The sequence below is a fragment of the Cetorhinus maximus genome, chromosome 2 (assembly GCF_964194155.1).
Source record: "Cetorhinus maximus chromosome 2, sCetMax3.hap1.1, whole genome shotgun sequence".
NCBI lineage: Eukaryota > Metazoa > Chordata > Chondrichthyes > Lamniformes > Cetorhinidae > Cetorhinus > Cetorhinus maximus.
Genome location: NC_135880.1, coordinates 195228383 through 195248359, shown reverse-complemented (window position 1 = coordinate 195248359; position 19977 = coordinate 195228383). Strand labels below are relative to the sequence as shown.

The following is a 19977-nucleotide window of genomic DNA, read 5'->3' as shown; positions in this document are numbered from 1 at the left end:
CACTCAGGAAGCTTAACACCGTTGAGGACAAAGCAGCCCACTTGATTGGTAGCACATTCATTCACATCCACAAACATTCACTCCCTCCACTACCAACGCACAGTAGCAGCAGTGTGTACCATCCACAAGATACACTGAAGGAATTCACCAAGGCTCCTTCAACAGCACCTTCCAAACCCACGACCACTACCATCTAGAAGGACAAGGGCAGCTGATAGATGGGAACACCACCACCTGCAAGTTACCCCCCAAGTCACTCACCATCCTGACTTGGAAATATATCGCCATTGTTTTACTGTCGCTGGGTCAAAATCCTGGAACTCCCTTCCTAACAGCACTGTGGGTGCACCTACACAACATGGACTGCAGCGGTTCAAGAAGGCAGCTCACCACCACCTTCTCAAGGGTAATTAGTCATGGGCAATAAATGCTGGCCTAGCCAGCAAAGTCCACATCCCATGAATGCATTAAAAAAAAACATTCCTGGCTGGCTACTTTACAATTGACTCACCATGCTATTACCAACTACCCTATAGAAGAGAAAACTTTCTGCTGACTTCTAACTTTAGTTGATGCACTTGGTACTTTACTCTGGTTCCCCAAAAAGTCAGAGTTGAACAACTGGCTTGATTCAGTATAATCTAACACTTTCATAGTTGAAAGCTTTTACAATTATCTTTGAGTCTCCCATCATCATCTAGACTAGAGGCCTTTGAAATCTGAGATCAACAAATTACTGTTAGACAAGTGTATAAAAAGGAATAAAAACAAAAAGCTAAAAGCTACTGCGGATGCTGGAAATCCAAAACAAAAACAGAATTACCTGGAAAAACTCAGCAGGTCTGGCAGCATCGGTGGAGAAGAAATCAGTTAACGTTTCGAGTCTTCATGACCCTTCGGCAGAACTGAGTATAGTTAGGAGAAAGGTGAAATATAAGCTGGTCTAAGGTGGGGGTCGGGGGGAGAGAGAAGTTGAGGGTGGGATGATTGTGGAGATAAGCAAGCAGTGATAGGAGCAGATAATCAAAAGATGTCACAGACAAAAGGATCAAAGAGGTGTTGAAGGTGGTGATATTATCTAAGAAAAGTGCTAATTAAGAATGGAAGGCAGGATACTCAAGGTACAGCTCTAGTGGGGGTGGGGTGGAAAGACTAACAAAGTTTTAGTTTTAGATTTAAAAATAATGGAAATAGGTGGGAAAAGAAGAATCTATATAAATTATTGAAAAAAAAAAGGGGGGTGGGGGAGAAACGGGGTGGGGATGGGGGGAGGGGGAGTTTAAGATCTAAAGTTGTTGAATTCAATATTCAGCCCGGAAGGCTGTAAAGTGCCTAGTCGGAAGATGAGGTGCAGTTCCTCCAGTTTGCGTTGGGCTTCACTGGAACAATGCAGCAAGCCAAGGACAGACATGTGGGCAAGAGAGCAGGGTGGAGTGTTAAAATGGCAAGCGACAGGGAGGTTTGGGTCTTTCTTGCGGACAGACCGCAGGTGTTCTGCAAAGCGGTCGCCCAGTTTGCGTTTGGTCTCTCCAATGTAGAGGAGACCGCATTGGGAGCAACGAATGCAGTAGACTAAGTTAGGGGAAATGCAAGTGAAATGCTGCTTCACTTGAAAGGAGTGTTTGGGCCCTTGGACGGTGAGGAGAGAGGAAGTGAAGGTGCAGGTGTTGCATCTTCTGCGTGGGCATGGGGAGGTGCCATAGGTGGGGGTTGAGGAGTAGGGGGTGATGGAGGAGTGGACCAGGGTGTCCCGGAGGGAACGATCCCTACGGAATGCCGTCAGGGGGGGTGAAGGGAAGATGTGTTTGGTGGTGGCATCGTGCTGGAGTTGGCGGAAATGGCGGAGGATGATCCTTTGAATGCGGACATGACATGTCCTCCTTCTTCCTTAACCGAGGTTTTCCACCCACGGTCGTTGACAGGGCCCTCAACCGTGTCCGGCCCATATCCCGCGCATCCGCCCTCACGCCTTCTCCTCCTTCCCAGAAAGGTCCCCCTTGTCCTCACTTATCACCCCACCAGCCTCCGCATTCAAAGGATCATCCTCCGCCATTTCCGCCAACTCCAGCATGATGCCACCACCAAACACATCTTCCCTTCACCCCCCCTGGCGGCATTCCGTAGGGATTGTTCCCTCCGGGACACCCTGGTCCACTCCTCCATCACCCCCTACTCCTCAACCCCCACCTATGGCACCTCCCCATGCCCACGCAGAAGATGCAACACCTGCACCTTCACTTCCTCTCTCCTCACCGTCCAAGGGCCCAAACACTCCTTTCAAGTGAAGCAGCATTTCACTTGCATTTCCCCTAACTTAGTCTACTGCATTCGTTGCTCCCAATGCGGTCTCCTCTACATTGGAGAGACCAAACGCAAACTGGGCGACCGCTTTGCAGAACACCTGCGGTCTGTCCGCAAGAAAGACCCAAACCTCCCTGTCGCTTGCCATTTTAACACTCCACCCTGTTCTCTTGCCCACATGTCTGTCCTTGGCTTGCTGCATTGTTCCAGTGAAGCCCAACGCAAACTGGAGGAACAGCACCTCATCTTCCGACTAGGCACTTTACAGCCTTCCAGGCTGAATATTGAATTCAACAACTTTAGATCTTAAACTCCCCCTCCCCCCATCCCCACCCCGTTTCTCCCCCCTCCCCCTTTTTTTTTCAATAATTTATATAGATTCTTCTTTTCCCACCTATTTCCATTATTTTTAAATTTAAAACTAAAACTTTGTTAGTCTTTCCACCCCACCCCCACTAGAGCTGTACCTTGAGTATCCTGCCTTCCATTCTTAATTAGCACTTTTCTTAGATAATATCACCACCTTCAACACCTCTTTGATCCTTTTGTCTGTGACATCTTTTGATTATCTGCTCCTATCACTGCTTGCTTATCTCCATAATCACCCCACCCTCAACTTCTCTCTTCCCCCGCCCCCTCACCTTAGACCAGCTTATATTTCACCTTTCTTCTAACTATACTCAGTTCTGCCGAAGGGTCATGAAGACTCGAAACGTTAACTGATTTCTTCTTCACCGATGCTGCCAGACCTGCTGAGTTTTTCCAGGTAATTCTGTTTTTGTATAAAAAGGAATATGGAGCCCAGGTATGTCAAAGGTGTTAGGATACGATCTGCCGTAATCTCACTGAATAGCAGATAATGCTGAATGAGCTGAAAGGGCTGTTCCTGTTCCTATGTTTCTAATAGCAACGACATCAGCTATGAAGCATTTCAGGACATCCTGTAAAAGGAACTACTTGAACGCAAGTTCCCTTTCTTCTTCCAATGCTGAATATCTTATAATGTTGAAATCATTCCTTAATTGACTCTTCCTTGAATCCCATCACCCACTGACCTCCCCCTGCCCAAATCTGTGTTAATGCCCTTTTGAAGATATGGACCTAGGGATTCAGCTACACAGCATCTACCTGTATTTTTTTAGGCATTAAATAGTATACTAGGCCTTGAATATAATGAACAGTAAGTGCATGCTTATTATGAACATGAAGCGCATCACCTGCCATATTGATAAAGGCCAAGAAGTTGTCAAGCAGTCTGAAACAGGCATTAGGCCCTTTCCATATGCAAATAAGGACCTAACATCTACTTGAGACCCTCAATGGAAGGCACTAATGAGAAGCAACCATATTGGTCCTACTTTGTGTCCATGTCTCTCCCTTCTCTCAAAAAAATCATCCCTTCAACCAAGTTTCTGTTTACATGCCCTAACTCTGCTGCAACATGTGGGAACTGCTAGGCACCAAGGTGATCCAGAGCGAACACATCTGTACCAGGCGTTTGCAGCTCGAGGAACTTCGGGTCCGAGTTAAGGAGCTGCAGGCCGAGGGGGAAAAGTTACCTGGACACTTTGCTCCAGGAGAGGGGTGGGGTTGGGGGTGGGGGGGTGGGGGGGGGGGGGGTCACACCCCTCAGACTAGGTAATTCACATTTGGTCTGTGATCAGGGACATGAGGTGTGACTGCAGGTGAAGCAGGTATGGGGGCCCAGGAGGTAGGGTTTGAGGATCCTCGGCCCCTGCAACTGTCCAACAGTTACAAGGCTCTAGTAAGTTGTGTGGACGAGAGCGGGCACTGCAGGGAGGATGAGCGAACTGACCACGGCACCATGGTACATGGAGCTATTCAAGTTGGGGGAGGAAATAGGAATGTAGTAGTGGTAGGGGGCAGCATAATTAGGCAGATAGATACTGTTCTCTGCGGCTGCCTGCCCGGTGCCAGGGTTAAGGACATTCCCTCAGGGCTGGAATGGAACTTGGAGTGGGAGGGGAGGGATCCAACTGTCGTCGTCCACGTTGGTACCAACGACATTAATAGGACTCGAAAGGAGGTTCTGCTGAAAGAATTTGAACGGTTAGGAGCTAAATTAAAAAGTAGAACCTCCAAGATAATAATCTATGGATTATTACCTGAGCCACAGACAAACTGGCATAGGGTAAATAAAGTCAAGGAGTTAAATGCATGGCTCAAAGGTTGATGTGGGAGGAATGGGTTTCAGTTCATGGTGCACTGGCATGAGTACTGGGATAGAAGGGAGCTGTTCCAGTGGGATGGGCTTCACTTGAACAGTGCTGAGAGCAATGCCCTGGCGAACTAAATAACTAGGACTGTAGAGAGGGCTTTAAACTAAATAGTGGGTGGAGGGTTCTGGAAATGGGATATATAGGCTTACGAAGCAAAAGGATATAGCAGCCTTGTAACGACATCCAGAGTGTGACAGAGTGTACAAACATAAAACAAAAGCAGCAAATAGGGTCATACCATAGAGGGAAACAAAACGGTAAAAAGCCAAAATTAATAGCTCGTTACTTAAATGCATGTAGTATTCGAAACAAAATAAATGAATTAATGGCACAAATAGAGGTTAATGGGTGTGATCTTATAGCCATAATGAAGACATGGTTACAAGGGGATCAAAGTTTGGAACTAAATATTCAGGGGTGTGTGACTTTTCGAAAGGACAGGCAGGAAGGAAAGGGTAGTGGGGTAGTTTTAAATACAATAGTAAGAAAATATCTTGGACCGAAGGATGTGGAATCCATATGGGTGGAGGTAAGAAATAGCAAGGGGAAAATGACACTGGTGGGAGTAGTCAGGGAATAAATCAGGAGATAATGAGGGTATTTAATAAAGGTAGTACATTAATCATAGGTGACTTTAATCTTCATATAGATTGGGAAAATCAAATTGGCAGAGGTAGCTACGAATAAGAATTCAGAGAGTGTGTATTCAGAACAGTTTGATAGGACAATATGTTGTGGATCCAACAAGGGACCATGCTATTTTGGATTGGGTAATGTGTAATGGGGCAGGTTTAATAAATTATCTCAGAATAAAATATACTCTAGGAAATAGTGACCATAATATGGTAGAATTTAGCATTTAGTTTGGAGTGAGAAACTTGGGTTGGAAACAACTGTGCTAAACTTATATAAGGGTAATTACAAAGGAATGAGGGCAGAGTTGGCTGGAGTGGACTGGGGTAGGATTTTAACAGAAAAACGGTTGATAAACAATGGCAGATGTTTAAGAAAATAGTTCATGACTCACAACAAAGATACAACCCAGTGAGGAAGAAGGACTGTAGGAAGGGGATAAACCAACCATGGTTAACCAAGGAAGTTAAGGATAGTATCAAATTGAAAGAAAAACATACAATGTGGCAAAGGTTAGTGGTTAGCCAGAGGATTGGGAAAGTTTTTAAAACCAACAAAAGATAACCAAGAATAATATAAGGGGGAGAAAAAAAACTTTGAGGGTAAACTAGCAAGTAATATAAAAATGGACAGTAAGAGCTTCTTTAAATATATAAAAAGGAAGTGAACATAGACCCTTTAGAGAATGAGGCCGAGGAAATAATAATGGTGAACCAGGAAATGGCAGAAGAGTTGAATAAATACTTTGCTTCAGTCTGCGCAGTAGAAGACACTAATTGCATTCCAATACTAAATAATCAAGGGGCAAAAGTGGGAAGGAAATAAATACAATAACTATCACTAGAGAAAAAGTACTAGGGAAACTAATGGGGCTAAAGGCCAATAAGTCCCCTGGACCCAATGGGTTGCATCCTAGGATATTAAAGAAGTAACCACAGAGATAATGGATGCATTGGTAGTGATGTTCCAAGAATCCTTAGATTCTGGAATAGTCCCAGAGGATTGGAAAACTGCCAATGTAACACCCTTATTCAAAAAAGGGAGGGAGACAAAAAAATACTTGGATTTCCAAAGGTGTTCGATAAGGTACCGCACGTATGGCTACTTAAAAAGATAAGAGCCTAAGGTGCTCGGAGTAGTATATTGGCACAGATAGAGGATTGGCTAACTAATAGAAGACAGAAAGTTGGGATAAGGGAGGCATTTTCAGGATGGCAACATGTAACTAGTGGAGTGCCACAGGGATCAGTGCTGAGGCCTCAATTATTTATAATATGTTTTAATGACTTAGATAAGGGAAGTGAATGTCTTATCTTCAAATTTGCAGATGTACAAAAATAGGTGGGAAGACAAGTGGTGAGGATGATGTGAGTCTACAGAGGGATATAGACAGGTCAAGTGAGTGGGCAAACACTTGGCAGATGGAATATAATCTGGGAAAATGTGAGGTTATGCACTTTGGCAGGAAGAATAGAGGAGCTGAATATTATTTAAATGGAGAAAGACTGCACAGAGGGATTTGGGAGTCCTCGCGCATGAATCCCAAATAACTAACATACAAGTTCAGCAGGTAATAAGGAAGGCAAATGTAATGTTGGCCTTTATTTCAAAGGGAATGGAATATAAAAAGAGGGAAGTCTTGCTAAAAGTATATTAGAACACACCTAGAATACTGTGAGTAGTTTTGGTCCCCTTATCTAAGGAAAGATATACTGGCATTGGAGGCAGTCCAGAGAAGGTTCACTAGGTTGATCCTGGGTATGGAGGGGTTTTCTTATGAGGAGAGGGTGAGTAGGTTGGACCTATACTCATTGGAGTTAAGAATGAGAGGCAACTTTATTGAAACATATAAGATTCTTAGGGGGCTTGACAGGATAGATGCTGGGAGATTGTTTCCCCTTGTGGGAGAGTCTAGGACCAGAGGGCATCATCTCAGAGTAAGGGGTCGCCCATTTAAAACGGAGATGAGGAGGAATTTCTTCTCTGAGGGTAGTTAATCTGTGGAATTCTTTACCGCAGAGAGCTGTAGAAGCTGGATATTTAAATATATTCAAGGCTGAGATAGACAGATTTTTAATCAGTAAAGGGAATCAAGAGTTATGGGGAAAAGGCAGGAAAGTGGAGTTGAGGATTAGCAGATCAGCCATGACCTCATTGAATGGAGGATCAAACTCGATGGGCCGAATGGCCTACTTCTGCTCCTATGTCTTACGGTCTTATGGTCTCTTGCTGTAAAATGCCTTTGAAGGATTTGCAACGTTGCTGTTGCTTCTTATTCTCTATTCTATTAACATGTCTATTCAAGAAAGTTATGCAGGTAACTCTCCGGATGCTGCTTCTATAGAATGGCATCCAGTTCAATAGCTGGGTGCAATGCCAGCTGATGACCTGAGCCCATCTCAATTTGATTCTTACACTGTTCCAGAATGTAACTATGAATTGTTCAATGAATGCAATTCAAATTCTGATATAATTACACAACTCTCTTCATAAAATGTTTTCATTTTCTTGAGTATTTTTGCAGCCACGATTTTTAACATATTCAAAATCTTTCCATTAGAGATGTGTCACACATGACAACAAACACACAGTGCACAAATTGAAATGGTGACCAGGTCCTTACTTTCCCCATCGATGAAAATCATGTGTCACATTGTTGAACATACATGGAGTCTGTGCTACGTTAGAACAGTTTCTGATTGACTTCAGCTATTTACTGAGGTAATAGGCTGGAGAAATTTTCATCCATGTACCTTGGTTCTAACAGTGTCTTCTCACAATATTGATTGTCCTCCATTGGTTTTCACCAGAGAAAAAAGAACTTGGGGCTAAACCTTATGCAAAAGCTCAGACAATCTTACCTTGGTGAGTTAGTTGGCATAGTTGGGTCTATGGATATAATAGCATTGTTTTGATCCATGAGCATAATCAAGGTGTTCCTAAATAACAAGACAAAACAGAGAAAGAGACAGGCTCTTCATTAATAGGCCACATACACATTTGCTCGACTTGATGGACTGGTTTTCCAAGTCTGCATAGCCAACAGAAGTCCTCACCCATCTGTGTATATTGTGAAAATCGCCAGCACCCCGCACTTGATTTTCCATATGGGCAAAACATAGTGGGCTTTGTATGCAAGATTCTCCAATACAGGCAGCTGGTGGTTAAAGCTCCATCTTACTTACAACAGTGACTACACTTCATTGGCTGTAAAGTGCCTTGGGGCGTACATAAGTCCTGAAAGATGCTATAAAAATTAAATCTTTTTTTCCCTGTCAGAATAATGCCAGCTAACTCAAGAATTAGAGTCTATAGTTGCAGTGAATAAATTAGCACATGTTTAAACTGTTGCTTATCTCACAGACAGGGAACATGATCGCCCTCTGTTTTCTGTTTAAGTGACTGCATAAACCTATTTAAAATAAGGTAATGCCTTCATCACAAATGGATTTCATTAAAATGAGTTAAAATTTAACTTATTAAAGATAAAGATATCATCACTGATAGAACATAGCAATTCTAACCCCAATGGCTCTCGTCTGACTCAATGTAATAGTTGATTTCTCTCACTGACCTGGTGAGCCCAACAGTTGTACATAGCAACTCTTTAATGTCACTGGGTCTGCAGTGTCTGCTGAACATCACCTGCAAGCAAGGGAGAGTATTACAGTTCAGTTAAAGCCATGAAATAAATGGCAGGGAATGGGGCATGAAAAGCATTTACTGCCCTTCGACCAACTCACAACCCAACGTGTGAAATGCAATGCATGAAATGCCTCTCAATCCCTCCATTAGTAAATTCATGTCCCAGTGTGATCCTAAGCCATACAGGTTGATTACAGCTCTGTGCTGAGCTAGATTTCTTCAGTTCCAATTGTAGCTCAGGTGCTACCTTAGTGCAATTCTTAGGATCATTAGGAATAGGACTAGTCCATTCAGTCCTTTGATCTTGGTCTACCATTTAACTAGATCACAACTGTTCTTCAAATCAACATCATTTATTCACCTTTGATCCATACTCATCAATATTGCTACCTAGCAAAATCCATCTCAGTTTTTTGGAGAAGAGGTTTCCAGATCTTGACTACCTTTTGTGTGGAGGTGTATTTCCTGATTTGCTTCCAAGCCAAACTCTAATTTTAAGTTTAAGTTTGTTCTTGGATCACCCATCAGAGGAAATAGTTTCTCTGTTTCCACCCTAAAATCCTTTGAACATTTTAAACGCCTTGATCAGATCACTCCTCAATCCCCTTCAATCAATGTCATACAAGCCAAGTTTATCACACCTGACTGCATAATTTAACTCTTTAACCCCCAGTGTAATTCTGGTTGCTTCAGCAACTCTAGGCTAAAAGATAGAAAAGTTAGCCATGGTTCCTCCTATTCGTTACCAGAAACAGTCAGGAGGGTTCCATATGTGTCTGCTGGGAGTGGCCTTGTAAGGCAGCCTGGTCACATGCGTAACTATGCCATTTGAATGAGGTATTAGAGGGCTGAAGATGGTTGATGAGAAGAAATCGGCTCCCAAGAAGGAAGCCAAGAAAGCCTTAAAGAAACCAGTAGCAAAGGGCGGCAAGAAGCGGCGGAGGTCGAAGAAGGAAAGTTACTCCATCTACATCTATAAAGTGATGAAGCAGGTTCACCCCGACACTGGTATCTCGTCCAAGGCCATGAGCATCATGAACTTGTTCATGAACGATGTTTGAGTGCATCGCGGGTGAGGCTTCCCGCCTGGCCCATTTCAATAAACGCAGCACCATCAGCTCCTGGGAGATCCAGACCGCCGTGAGCCTGCTGCTGCCCGGGGAACTGGCCAAGCACGCCGTGTCGGAAGGAACAAAGGCGGTGACTAGTACACCAGCTCCAAGTAAAACCTCTCAACGAACTGAAAACACATACAGTCTAACTGTACCACAGCAAGAGACAGCAGCTTCGGGATAAAGGAGGAAAGAAATGCCAGGTCCAAAACCATGAAACACAGATCCTTCTGCTCTAAACTGGCCAATAAACAAGTGACATGTGCAAGAATGTAAGGACATAAATAAATAAGGGCATAAAGGCCCTTCAAGCCTCCCCTGCTAGTCAATACAACTGTGGCTGATCTTCTGCTTCAACTCCACTTTTCCGTAATATCCATAGCACTCTGTGGGAGAGAGTTCCAAAGATCCACAAGCCTTTGAGTGAAGGAAGTTCCTTGAACTTATCTCCCTTTTTAAACATAAGAATAACATAAAGCTGTCAGCCAGTCCTCTGGCACTATTTCCCTTTATATAGTGCCTTTGCTATCCTTTTCATAGCTTCTTTTCAGTATGTTATGACACAGCAGTTGGTAAAGGCTGAGCTGTTTAAATTCCAGAGGGAAACTTGAACAACTGTCATAACTTACATTTTCAATTGATATGCCTGAGATGCAGCTCTGAATTCAGAAATAAGACCACCAAGCCTCAAGAGGTTTTTTAAAATATAAAACTAAACATTTATTAATTTAACAAATTAAACGCATACACGTCTATAAGTTACTACCATAATAACTTTTAAACAAATCTGAAATAATCACTCCCAGGTAAATCTTCACCAAGGCAACAATAACCCATAGACTTTAAACAGACACCAGGCAAAGCACATTTGACCCAACGAATTCAAAATGAGGTTCCTTGCAACTTGGTTCCTTTGCAGACACAGTTGTAGGCTTACAGTCTGGTTAGATCTTAAATGCCTCTGCCTTACACACACAAACTCCTTTCTGTTTATACCTAGCTTTTCCTTTGAATGTAAATTTTCCATTGTATCCTAGGCTTTTAATGTTACATCTTCCAACAATAACATTTTCATCCCACTAATTTTATTGGTAATACAAACACATTTCTTGGCCTCTCCCAGCTAGGTGCAAAGTTTCACCCATTCTTTTGAATGGTTTATTTAAAAATGCAATTACCCCCTTGACACCTACATTTCTAAACTTCTCCATGTTTATCTAATTACCATTTCAAACCCACTTCTTTCTATACATCAAAACACCCAGACTTTAATCCAATCAAGACACACACAAACACACACCCTACTACAATTCTATTTAAAAAATAATTTCCAATAACATTATAGGCATTCATATCTCTTCATGACAATTGTGTGTGTGGAAGCAATCTATCCATGCCAGTGGTTTTATCCTCTCTTAAGTTTGACTATTTTATCAACTATCTCCCCTTTATCTGGAATATTAAGACAAAGTTAATTCACTAATTTGCTAACTCTGCTGCTCTCAAGTTATTGACTGAATTGACACCAGAGCAATCCTTGTTGACTGTTGGGTTAAAACCAACACCTGGTGTGGTCCTGAACCATACAGCCTAGAAGGACCCTGCTTTGATCATTTGAATGTGCTTTACTTAACCAACAGCAACAAGGCCAACAGCAGGGATTCTGCAATCAGTTCTAGACAGGATTGTTTCGAAACGTCAACTCTTTTCTTCTCCGCCGATGCTGCCAGACCTGCTGAGTTTTTCCAGGTAATTCTGTTTTTGTTTTGTTTCTCCTTATTGCTGTCTAGCAATTGTTGCTGGGCAGTATTTCTGAGTTGATTTTGCATGAAGACTGGAACAGGCTCAGTTGTGCTATCCTTCAAGGTTAGAGAGCTTGAAAATACTTGCTGCCTATAGGCTTGTGTTTTTAAAGAATGTTCTCTTAACTAAGGAGCTAGAGGATAACCTATGTCCATGGAATCACACCTCAAGGTGAATTGTGCCTGCGTAAAAAAATTTCTCATCATCCCCCCCTCTGATTCTTTTGTCAGTTATGTTAAATCTCTGTCCTCTAGTAATTGAGCTTCCTGTCAGTGGAAATAAATTGTCCCTATCGACTCTATCAAAACCCTTCATCATTTTGGAAACCTCTATTAAATTTTCCCTCAAGTGCCTCGGCTCTAATGAGAACAATCTCTAGTCTCTCCAAATAACTGAAGTCCTTGAATATTGCTGAAAAGAGAGGCATGTTGCTATAGCTTTTTGTCTTGCACTCATCAGGGCAAACACAAGAATGCCAAATTTCAAAGAATCACAACATTTTATACTACAGGAGAAAAGGATGCTGATTTATTGGCAAGTGAACCGAAACCCCTTATCCCTTGTACCATTCTAGTAAATCCCCCCTGAATCGTCTCCAAGACCTTAACAAGCTTCCTAAAGGGTGGTGCTCAGAATTGAGCACTCATTCCCTAATGAGTGATTTATAAAGATTTAGTGTAACTTCTTTGATTGTGTACTCTATTCCTCTATTTATAAAGCACAGGATCCTGTATAGTTTATCACCCTGTCCTGCTAGCATTTGAACCCCAACATTTCTTTCTCCCTTCCAAAATATATCAATTTACACTTGTGTTAATTTTAATCTACCATAAGTCTTCCCATTTCATCAGTCTATGTCCTCTTGAAGTCTATCAATATCCTCATCATTGCTTACAATATTTCCAAGTTTTGTGATATTTGCACACTTCAAAATTAGGCCCTCTATACCCAAGTACAGGTCATTAAAATCTTTCAAAAAAGAACAATGTCCTAATAACAACCCATGGTGGACAACACTCTACACTTCCCTCCAAATTGATAAACAATTGTTCACCAATTTTTAGCCAATTCAGTATCCATGCAGTCACTGCTCCTTGAACTCCAATTTTGCTAACAGGTCCATTCTATGGCTCATTATCAAAGATCTTTTGAAAACCCGTGTACACATCAACTACACTACCCTCATCACCACTTCAAAGATCGCAATCAAGTTTGTCAGACAAGGTAAACTTGCCTTAAACAAATCCATGCCTAGTGTCATTAATTAACCCATGTTTTTCCAAGTGACAATTAATTTTGTCCTGGATCATGGTCTCTTGATGTTTCCCCACTACCGGTGGTTGTCTGGCCTGCAGTTACCATATTTATCCCACTTCCTTTTATATATAGGGGTGCAACATTTACAACCCTCCTGTCTCCTGGCATCACTCACATATATGTCAGTGGCCAAAGCCTTCGCTATTCCCAACCTCCCCTCAACAACCTAAAATGCATCCTGGGTGACTTTTCTATCTTGAATTCTGTTATCCTATCAAATTTCTTTACCTCCTCCCCCTTTAACATGGCACAGACAGCATCCTCTTCTTTTGTGCAGACAGATGCAGTGTACTCATTCAGTGCCTCAGCCGTGGATCTGTCTCCAAAAGATGATCTCTTTCTTGGTCCTCAATTGGCTCCATCCTTCCTTTGACTATCTTTTACTCTTTATCATCTAATTTGTCTTTCTTCTCTGCCTGATCGCCCTTCTTCTGATTACTCTTTACTAATGCAGTTCATTTCTTTCAGTCCTCTATGGACCTTGTTACTGTTCTCTGATGCTTCACCCTAGTTTCCTTCCCTATGCCAGATTAGTTTACACTATTTTTAAAAATTCTTTCATGGGATATGGACGTCAGTGGCAAGGCCAACATTTGTTGCCCATCCCCAATTGCCCTGGAGAAGGTGGTGGTCAACCACCTTCTTGAACCACACACTGCAGTTAATCTGGTGCAGGTACATCTACAGTGCTATTAGGAACCTCTACTTGAGGACAATTGGCATAACCCTGTTCAGGTGCGAACCACTCACCTTGGGGAGGGGGTGGGGCTTCCCTCCTATCCCAAAACTGTTTCAATGCCTCAGAAATCTGAAATTATCCTTCCTACTCCATTTTTTCAGCCTTGCATTAACCTGTTCTGTCGTGTTGTTGCTATACTCACCAGCACACATCTCTGGGAACAATCAGAGATGACCGATTTTGACTCGAGTCTTCTATAGTTACTGAAACTTTATCTAAAGGACTTCAACACTTTCTTATGTCATGGTTCCAATGTGGACCACAACTTCTGACTGATTCCCCTTTGCCCATTGGATCTGCATCTAATTTGTGACATCTTTTACCTTAACACCAGGAAAGTGAGATTCACTGGCGTTTGCGGGAACACCTCCTGGCTATCAAATCCTCTCACACCATCTGCACTTTCACATTTTGTTGTGCCTCCTGCAGCATGGATTAGTTCTAGACTGCATGCCCCGGCGATGTTGTATTGAAACCCAGTTTGCGAGGGCCACAGAGAACTCTTGTACTGCCTGCCTCTTCTTCGTACCATGCCCGAATGGTCACCCGCTTCCTCTGCTCAGTAACTTTCTGTGGATGTGAGGTGACCTGGAACATGTGATCCAAGACACTGTCAGGTTTCTGGTTGACCCAGATGCTCCTTGAATTAGGAGCCTTCACCACATGTGGTTGGCCAGCACACGCAAAGTACCCTGGAGTTTTCACATGGCACAGGTGTGTCGAGGACAGGTCTTTGCTGCCCAATTATTCACTTGCCTTCTTAAACACAATTTGCATATCGTTATAGCCACACAAAAAGTTACAATGTGTCTGATAATGTTGTGCAGTCCCAATTAACAAAAGATCAAATAAATTTGTCATTCACATGCCAGTGAAAATCACATAGCTAATGCTCCTAAATGATTTGGATCTCAAATGTGAATCACACCTCAGTATGAACCTCACATCAAAATGAATATCACTACAATGCAAACTTCACATATTAACCTTACACCAGCAAGAATTGTGTCTGAAGATGAATCACCCCTCATTATGAATCTCACCTATAAAATCGCACCTCAATTATAAATCTCAAATCTCACGAAAGTATGAATTGCGCCTCAATGTGAACTGCCCCTCACCACCAATCACCACTTTCAGAAGATGGGAGAAAACAACAGAAAATTCTTTTTTGGAAAAAAAAATCTTTACCTTGTGAGAAATGCTGTCTTTCTGCAAGTAGATAACCTTTGGTACATAGGCAGAGGAGGAGGCTGATCCCATTTCCTGCCGACTGGGTGTGGAGGAGGATTGCACCCGGGAGTTGGAGATGAGACCAGGACTGCTATTCCTGGCTCTGTTCCCTTCACTGTCACAGCTCCTTCTGTGGCCTGAGAAACTCAAGCAGGTGCAACTGAAATGCAAAAGCCTGAAAGGCAGGAATCTGAAGATGTTTGTCCACTATCAACCAATCTATCCCCAGCTGGGTGCCGTTGCCTTGGCAAACCAAATGATTCCAGCTGATTACACAAGCAGCCGTTAACCCTGTCTTGAAATTCCTCTCACCATGAGTGTAGTTAATTACTTGCCTCATTAGGAACTGACCAAATTTAGAAAGTGCAATTGAAAAGAAAAAGCTGATGGAAACTAGGAAGGAATTAGAAGCATATTCTCAGCAGGGCTTTTCATTCACTGCCTCATTTAGCGATTTGTCCTAAAGTTGCTGGATTTTATAAGGAGCAGCAGCGCTAGGTTACAGACCGAGTTGGAAAGACAAGAGGTGAAATCACACTGTTCAGCCTGTGCTACAGCTCATATCTGCTTTTGATCATTTATTCTGCTTCCCACTCTTTATTTCCTTCCCTTACCTTACGGAAGTCACTCATACTTAGGTACAGTTCCACAGGAGCCATCGTCTCTCTTTGATGTATCACCCAACTGGCCATCTTAATGTGTGAGCTTGTACAGCATATGCCATTGAAAGCTATTTGACTGTGGAAGGCATCACAGCACTCTCTCATACCTGTTCATGCTAGCCATCCACACATGTCCACTTTTCGGCAGGTGTCACTGCTTAAGAATAAGGAACAGCAGCTCTGCCTGAGGTTTCCTTCAATTGCTGATGCTGAGGACGATTGCAGTGCTGTCCCAGTTGAGGTGCGCTGTTAGTTGTGGCTCACTTGGTAGTATCTCTCATTTCTGAATTCAAGTCCCACTCCAGAGAATTGAGTGTATAATCCAGTGTAGTACTGAGGAAATTTTTTTTGATGAGACATTAATCTGAGGACCCATCTGCCCCCTCAGGTGGATGTAAAAGCCCCCTTGGCACTGTTGGAAGAAGAACAAAAGAGTTCACTCTGGTGCCCCGGCCAATATATATCCATCAGATTATCTTCTCATCATCACATTCCTGACTGTGAGATCCTCTTTTGTGCATATTGGATACCCTGTTTCCTACATTACAACAATGACTACAGTTCAAAATAACTTGGTTGGCTGAAAAGTGTTTTGCAATGTCCTGAGTTTCTGAAAAGCACTATATAAATGCAAGTCTTATCTTTCCTTTAGCAGCCATCTCTATAGACACCAGGGTTACAACCTTGGACCTTCCTGGTATGACTCAGGATTCCACTATACCAAAAGATTATACTATCTCTACCTCCTCTCGAGGACTACATTTCCTTGACAGCCAGGAAGAAATAGGGAACTCACCTGAGTCCCCAGGTTCAGGTCATCTGCCAACAAAACCCTTCATCCATGCTTTTGTTACCTCTAGGCTAGTTTATTCCAATGCTCTCCTGGCTGGCCTTCCACCTTCCATAAACTTGAACTGATTCAAAACTCTGCCGTCGGACTCTGAACTCGGTACATCAGCCAGTGCAATAAGCGTCGGGTCATGGGGTAAGGAATGGGAGACGATTTTAACTTAACCTTTAACATGTGATGATTTCACCCTTCACTGGCCTTAAACATTCTCTGTGACAAAAGCATTTCATTTGATAATTAACCCCTCTGTTAAGAGATTTCTTCAAACCTCTCTCCTCACTCTCAATAACAATTTTAAATTGATAACTTCTCATCATTGTCTCCCGAACTAGAGGAAATTGTTGTTCCCTGTTCACTTTATCAAAACTCTTCATCATTTTAAAAATCTTCACTAAATCTCTCTTTAGCCTTCTCTGCTCCAGGAACAATAATCCTGGTATCTTACATCTCTCCTCATCTTTTACAAGTAAAGTTTTCCTATCTCTAGCATCATCCTGGTGAAACCACACTACACTCTCATTATGGCTTTAATATACTTTCTATATCGGATATACAAATTGCACACCGGGCTTTAATTGTCACCCTCGCCAATGTTTTGTTTAGATCTCCTTCAGATGTGCTGTGCCTGTTAGGCATCCAAATGGGCCACCTCAGAGGAAGATCAATCCTAAGATCTGGTTAGTTCAGTGGGTAATTGAACTACGCAATATGGTACGGATCCAGTCAGAATAACAGAGTCCCGGCTGAGGCTGGCAGCTGAAGGCTGGGGGGAAAGGCACAGCTCGCCTCTTGGCTCCTTGGTTTAGAAAATGGTCCATGTGGATGAGGACAGGAATTGCCATGTGGATGAAATATTAGACTAGCAAGGTGCCCATGGAATTGTGCCCCATCATAAGGTAAAATCTTCATAAAAGGAGGGAAGACTTAAAACTTTTGTTTAACCAATCCTTAGCAATATCGTGAGACCTTCCAATCCGAGTGATATCTTTCACTTCCTTGATGTTTTTGTGGTGTATACACTCACTGGTGGTGCGAAGTGTGTAAATAGTCCACTCCCACTTCCCTTGAGCACATCCACTAGAGTGAACTATGATGAATTCAATGCTATTTTTTGTGCTGTTGATTGATGCCCGCTTGGCAATGGATGAAAACACTTGAAACTCTGTCTCAGAATGAAGGTGCAGGTTACTCTATCAGCCTGAGCTAGGTACAAGATTCCAGGCAACTCTTAGTAAAGGAAATAGCTCTGCCATGTGTTCGCTATCAACTCATTCTAGTTTGAAGCAGAAACAAAGCAAAAAAAAGTAATAATTTGCAACGCTTTGTACTGTTTACGTTCACTATGGTCTTTGATGCCCATAAACTTATATTATAAGATGCCAATCAGATATTTTTGCAATTCAGTTGCTGAGTGCCCTTCATCTACTGAGGCCCCAATGAAAGCGTCATCACCCACTGCTTCACCCATCTCCTGGGCAGTGAAGGAGATGGAATTTGTCTATATTTAGATTATGATGCACCCTGTGTCTTGACATATTGGCCTCCAAGGAAACCAATGCTAATTGACAATATTAATGATGCTGAATGAATGGCTTCATATATTTCACTTTCCTCTAATCGAATCTTGAGTTCCTTCCTGTGTGGATTTCTTAAGCACACAGTCATAACACATATAAATGAATGTTTTAATTAACCACGGTAAGTTTTCTTACTCAACCTTGTTAATTAATCCACTTGGAAAGCTGAGGCATTAAATACAGAAATACATGTTTATCATCTCAACTTCCTTAGTGAACCCACAGGCTGAATGGAACACTGTGCTGGCTCTGTGAGCAGGTTCAGAAGAGGTTCTATGTGCAAACACACTTTGCTTTTGATACAAGAGTTTTGACTTGGCTTTCAACTTAGCCAGAATATCATTTTCAGCAAATTTTTTAAACCAAATAATACGTGCTTTACCCCAGAAACAAACTGTGTGAAGACCTTTAAGATATAAGGATCTGTATAACTACATTTTTGACAGTTATACTCCAGCCACTGTGGCAAAGCACAAATCAAAGTGCATATTTTTCATCTGCATTGTAGACCAGCACTGCACAAATGAGGGAAGTCTTGTTGCCCAGTGGATAGTGTAACTGCCTCGGAGCCAGAAGCTCCAGGTTTGAGTTCCACCCCAACACTTGATGGCCATTGAAGGTGCCTTCATAGCCAAACAGATTGAGAATCAACCTGCAAATACTGCCAACACATGCTAATGGCAGGCAGTAAGAGCAGGAGATTCCTGGTCAGCCATGTGATGGAAAGGCATTGGAGCCTCTACCATCACTATCCATAGTTCCAGACTACAACATGCATGAAAAGTGCATGTTTCCATGGCAACTCAGACTCCCTGAGTGAACTGTAACACACCACCACCACTAAAGAAATAACAAGGTCATAGCTGATCCAATGTTTGCTTCAGGCTGTGATTTGCCTTGGTGACGACAAGACAATGCCATTTACAAAAAAGGTGACAAATCCTCAGAAACAAGTGACTCATCAAGTATTTTATCAAGGACAGGAATTCCAAATTTCAACTGCAAACTTCAGGATTCTCTGTACATGGGGGTAGAACCATAGAATCATAGAAAAATTATAGTGCAGAAAGAAGCTATTCAGCCCATTGTGCCTGCGCTGGCCAAAAAGAGAAAAAAGAAACTAGCCACTCATGTTAATCCCACTTTCCAGCACCCAGTCCATAGCCTTGCAGGTTACAGCACTTCAGGTGCAGATCCAGGTACCTTTTAAATAAGTTGAGCGTTTCAGCCTCAACCACTAATTTAGGCAGTGAATCCCAGATGCCCACCACCCTCTAGGTGAAAATGTTTTTCCTCATGTTCCCTCTAATCCTTCTACCAATCACCTTAAATCTATGCCCTCTGGTAATTGACCCCTCAGATAGGGGAAGCAAGTCTTTCCTGTCTACCATATCTAGGCCTCTCATAATTTTGTACACTTCAATTAGGTCACCCCCTTAGCCTCCTCTGTTCTAAGGAAAACAACCTTAGCCTATCCATTCTCTCCTCAGAACTGCAATTTTCAAGCCCTGGCAACATTCTTGTAAATCTCCTCTGCAATCTCTCCAGAGCAATTTTGTCCTTCCTGTAATGTGGGGTGGGGATACATTGGTAACATTGGAGAATAGTTCTGCTGTATGGAAACACAGCAGAAAGGGAAACAGGGATGAACTTTGGAATTTGGTTTAATTGGTGATTCTTGAGGCCCAGCAGTCATCAGAGCCCCACGTATGGCAACACATGTAGGGATGTTCTTTGGTCTGGGAGCACGTGATGGGGAGATGGTGGGATCTGTTGCACTGAAGGTCAAAAATGTTAGGTTCTGGAGCACTTGAGAAGGAACTAGAGTCTGGAGCACTGAAGGGAACCTTGAAGGGTTTGAGAAT

At 42.6% G+C, this 19977-nt stretch overlaps 1 protein-coding gene across 1 annotated transcript in view; it reads right to left on the bottom strand.

Annotated features, from left to right (window-relative positions):
* The window catches only part of LOC144668940 (high affinity cGMP-specific 3',5'-cyclic phosphodiesterase 9A-like), a 93184-nt gene extending 78074 nt beyond the window's left edge, over positions 1-15110 (bottom strand). The window contains exons 1-3 of the mRNA XM_078531435.1: positions 14982-15110; positions 8749-8819; positions 8036-8113 (exon numbers count right to left, since the gene is read on the bottom strand). Of these exons, the coding sequence (XP_078387561.1) occupies positions 8036-8113; positions 8749-8819; positions 14982-15053 (221 nt within the window). The 5' untranslated portion in view covers positions 15054-15110. The remainder of the gene's footprint in view (positions 1-8035; positions 8114-8748; positions 8820-14981) is intronic.
* Positions 15111-19977: the final 4867 nt, after the last annotated feature.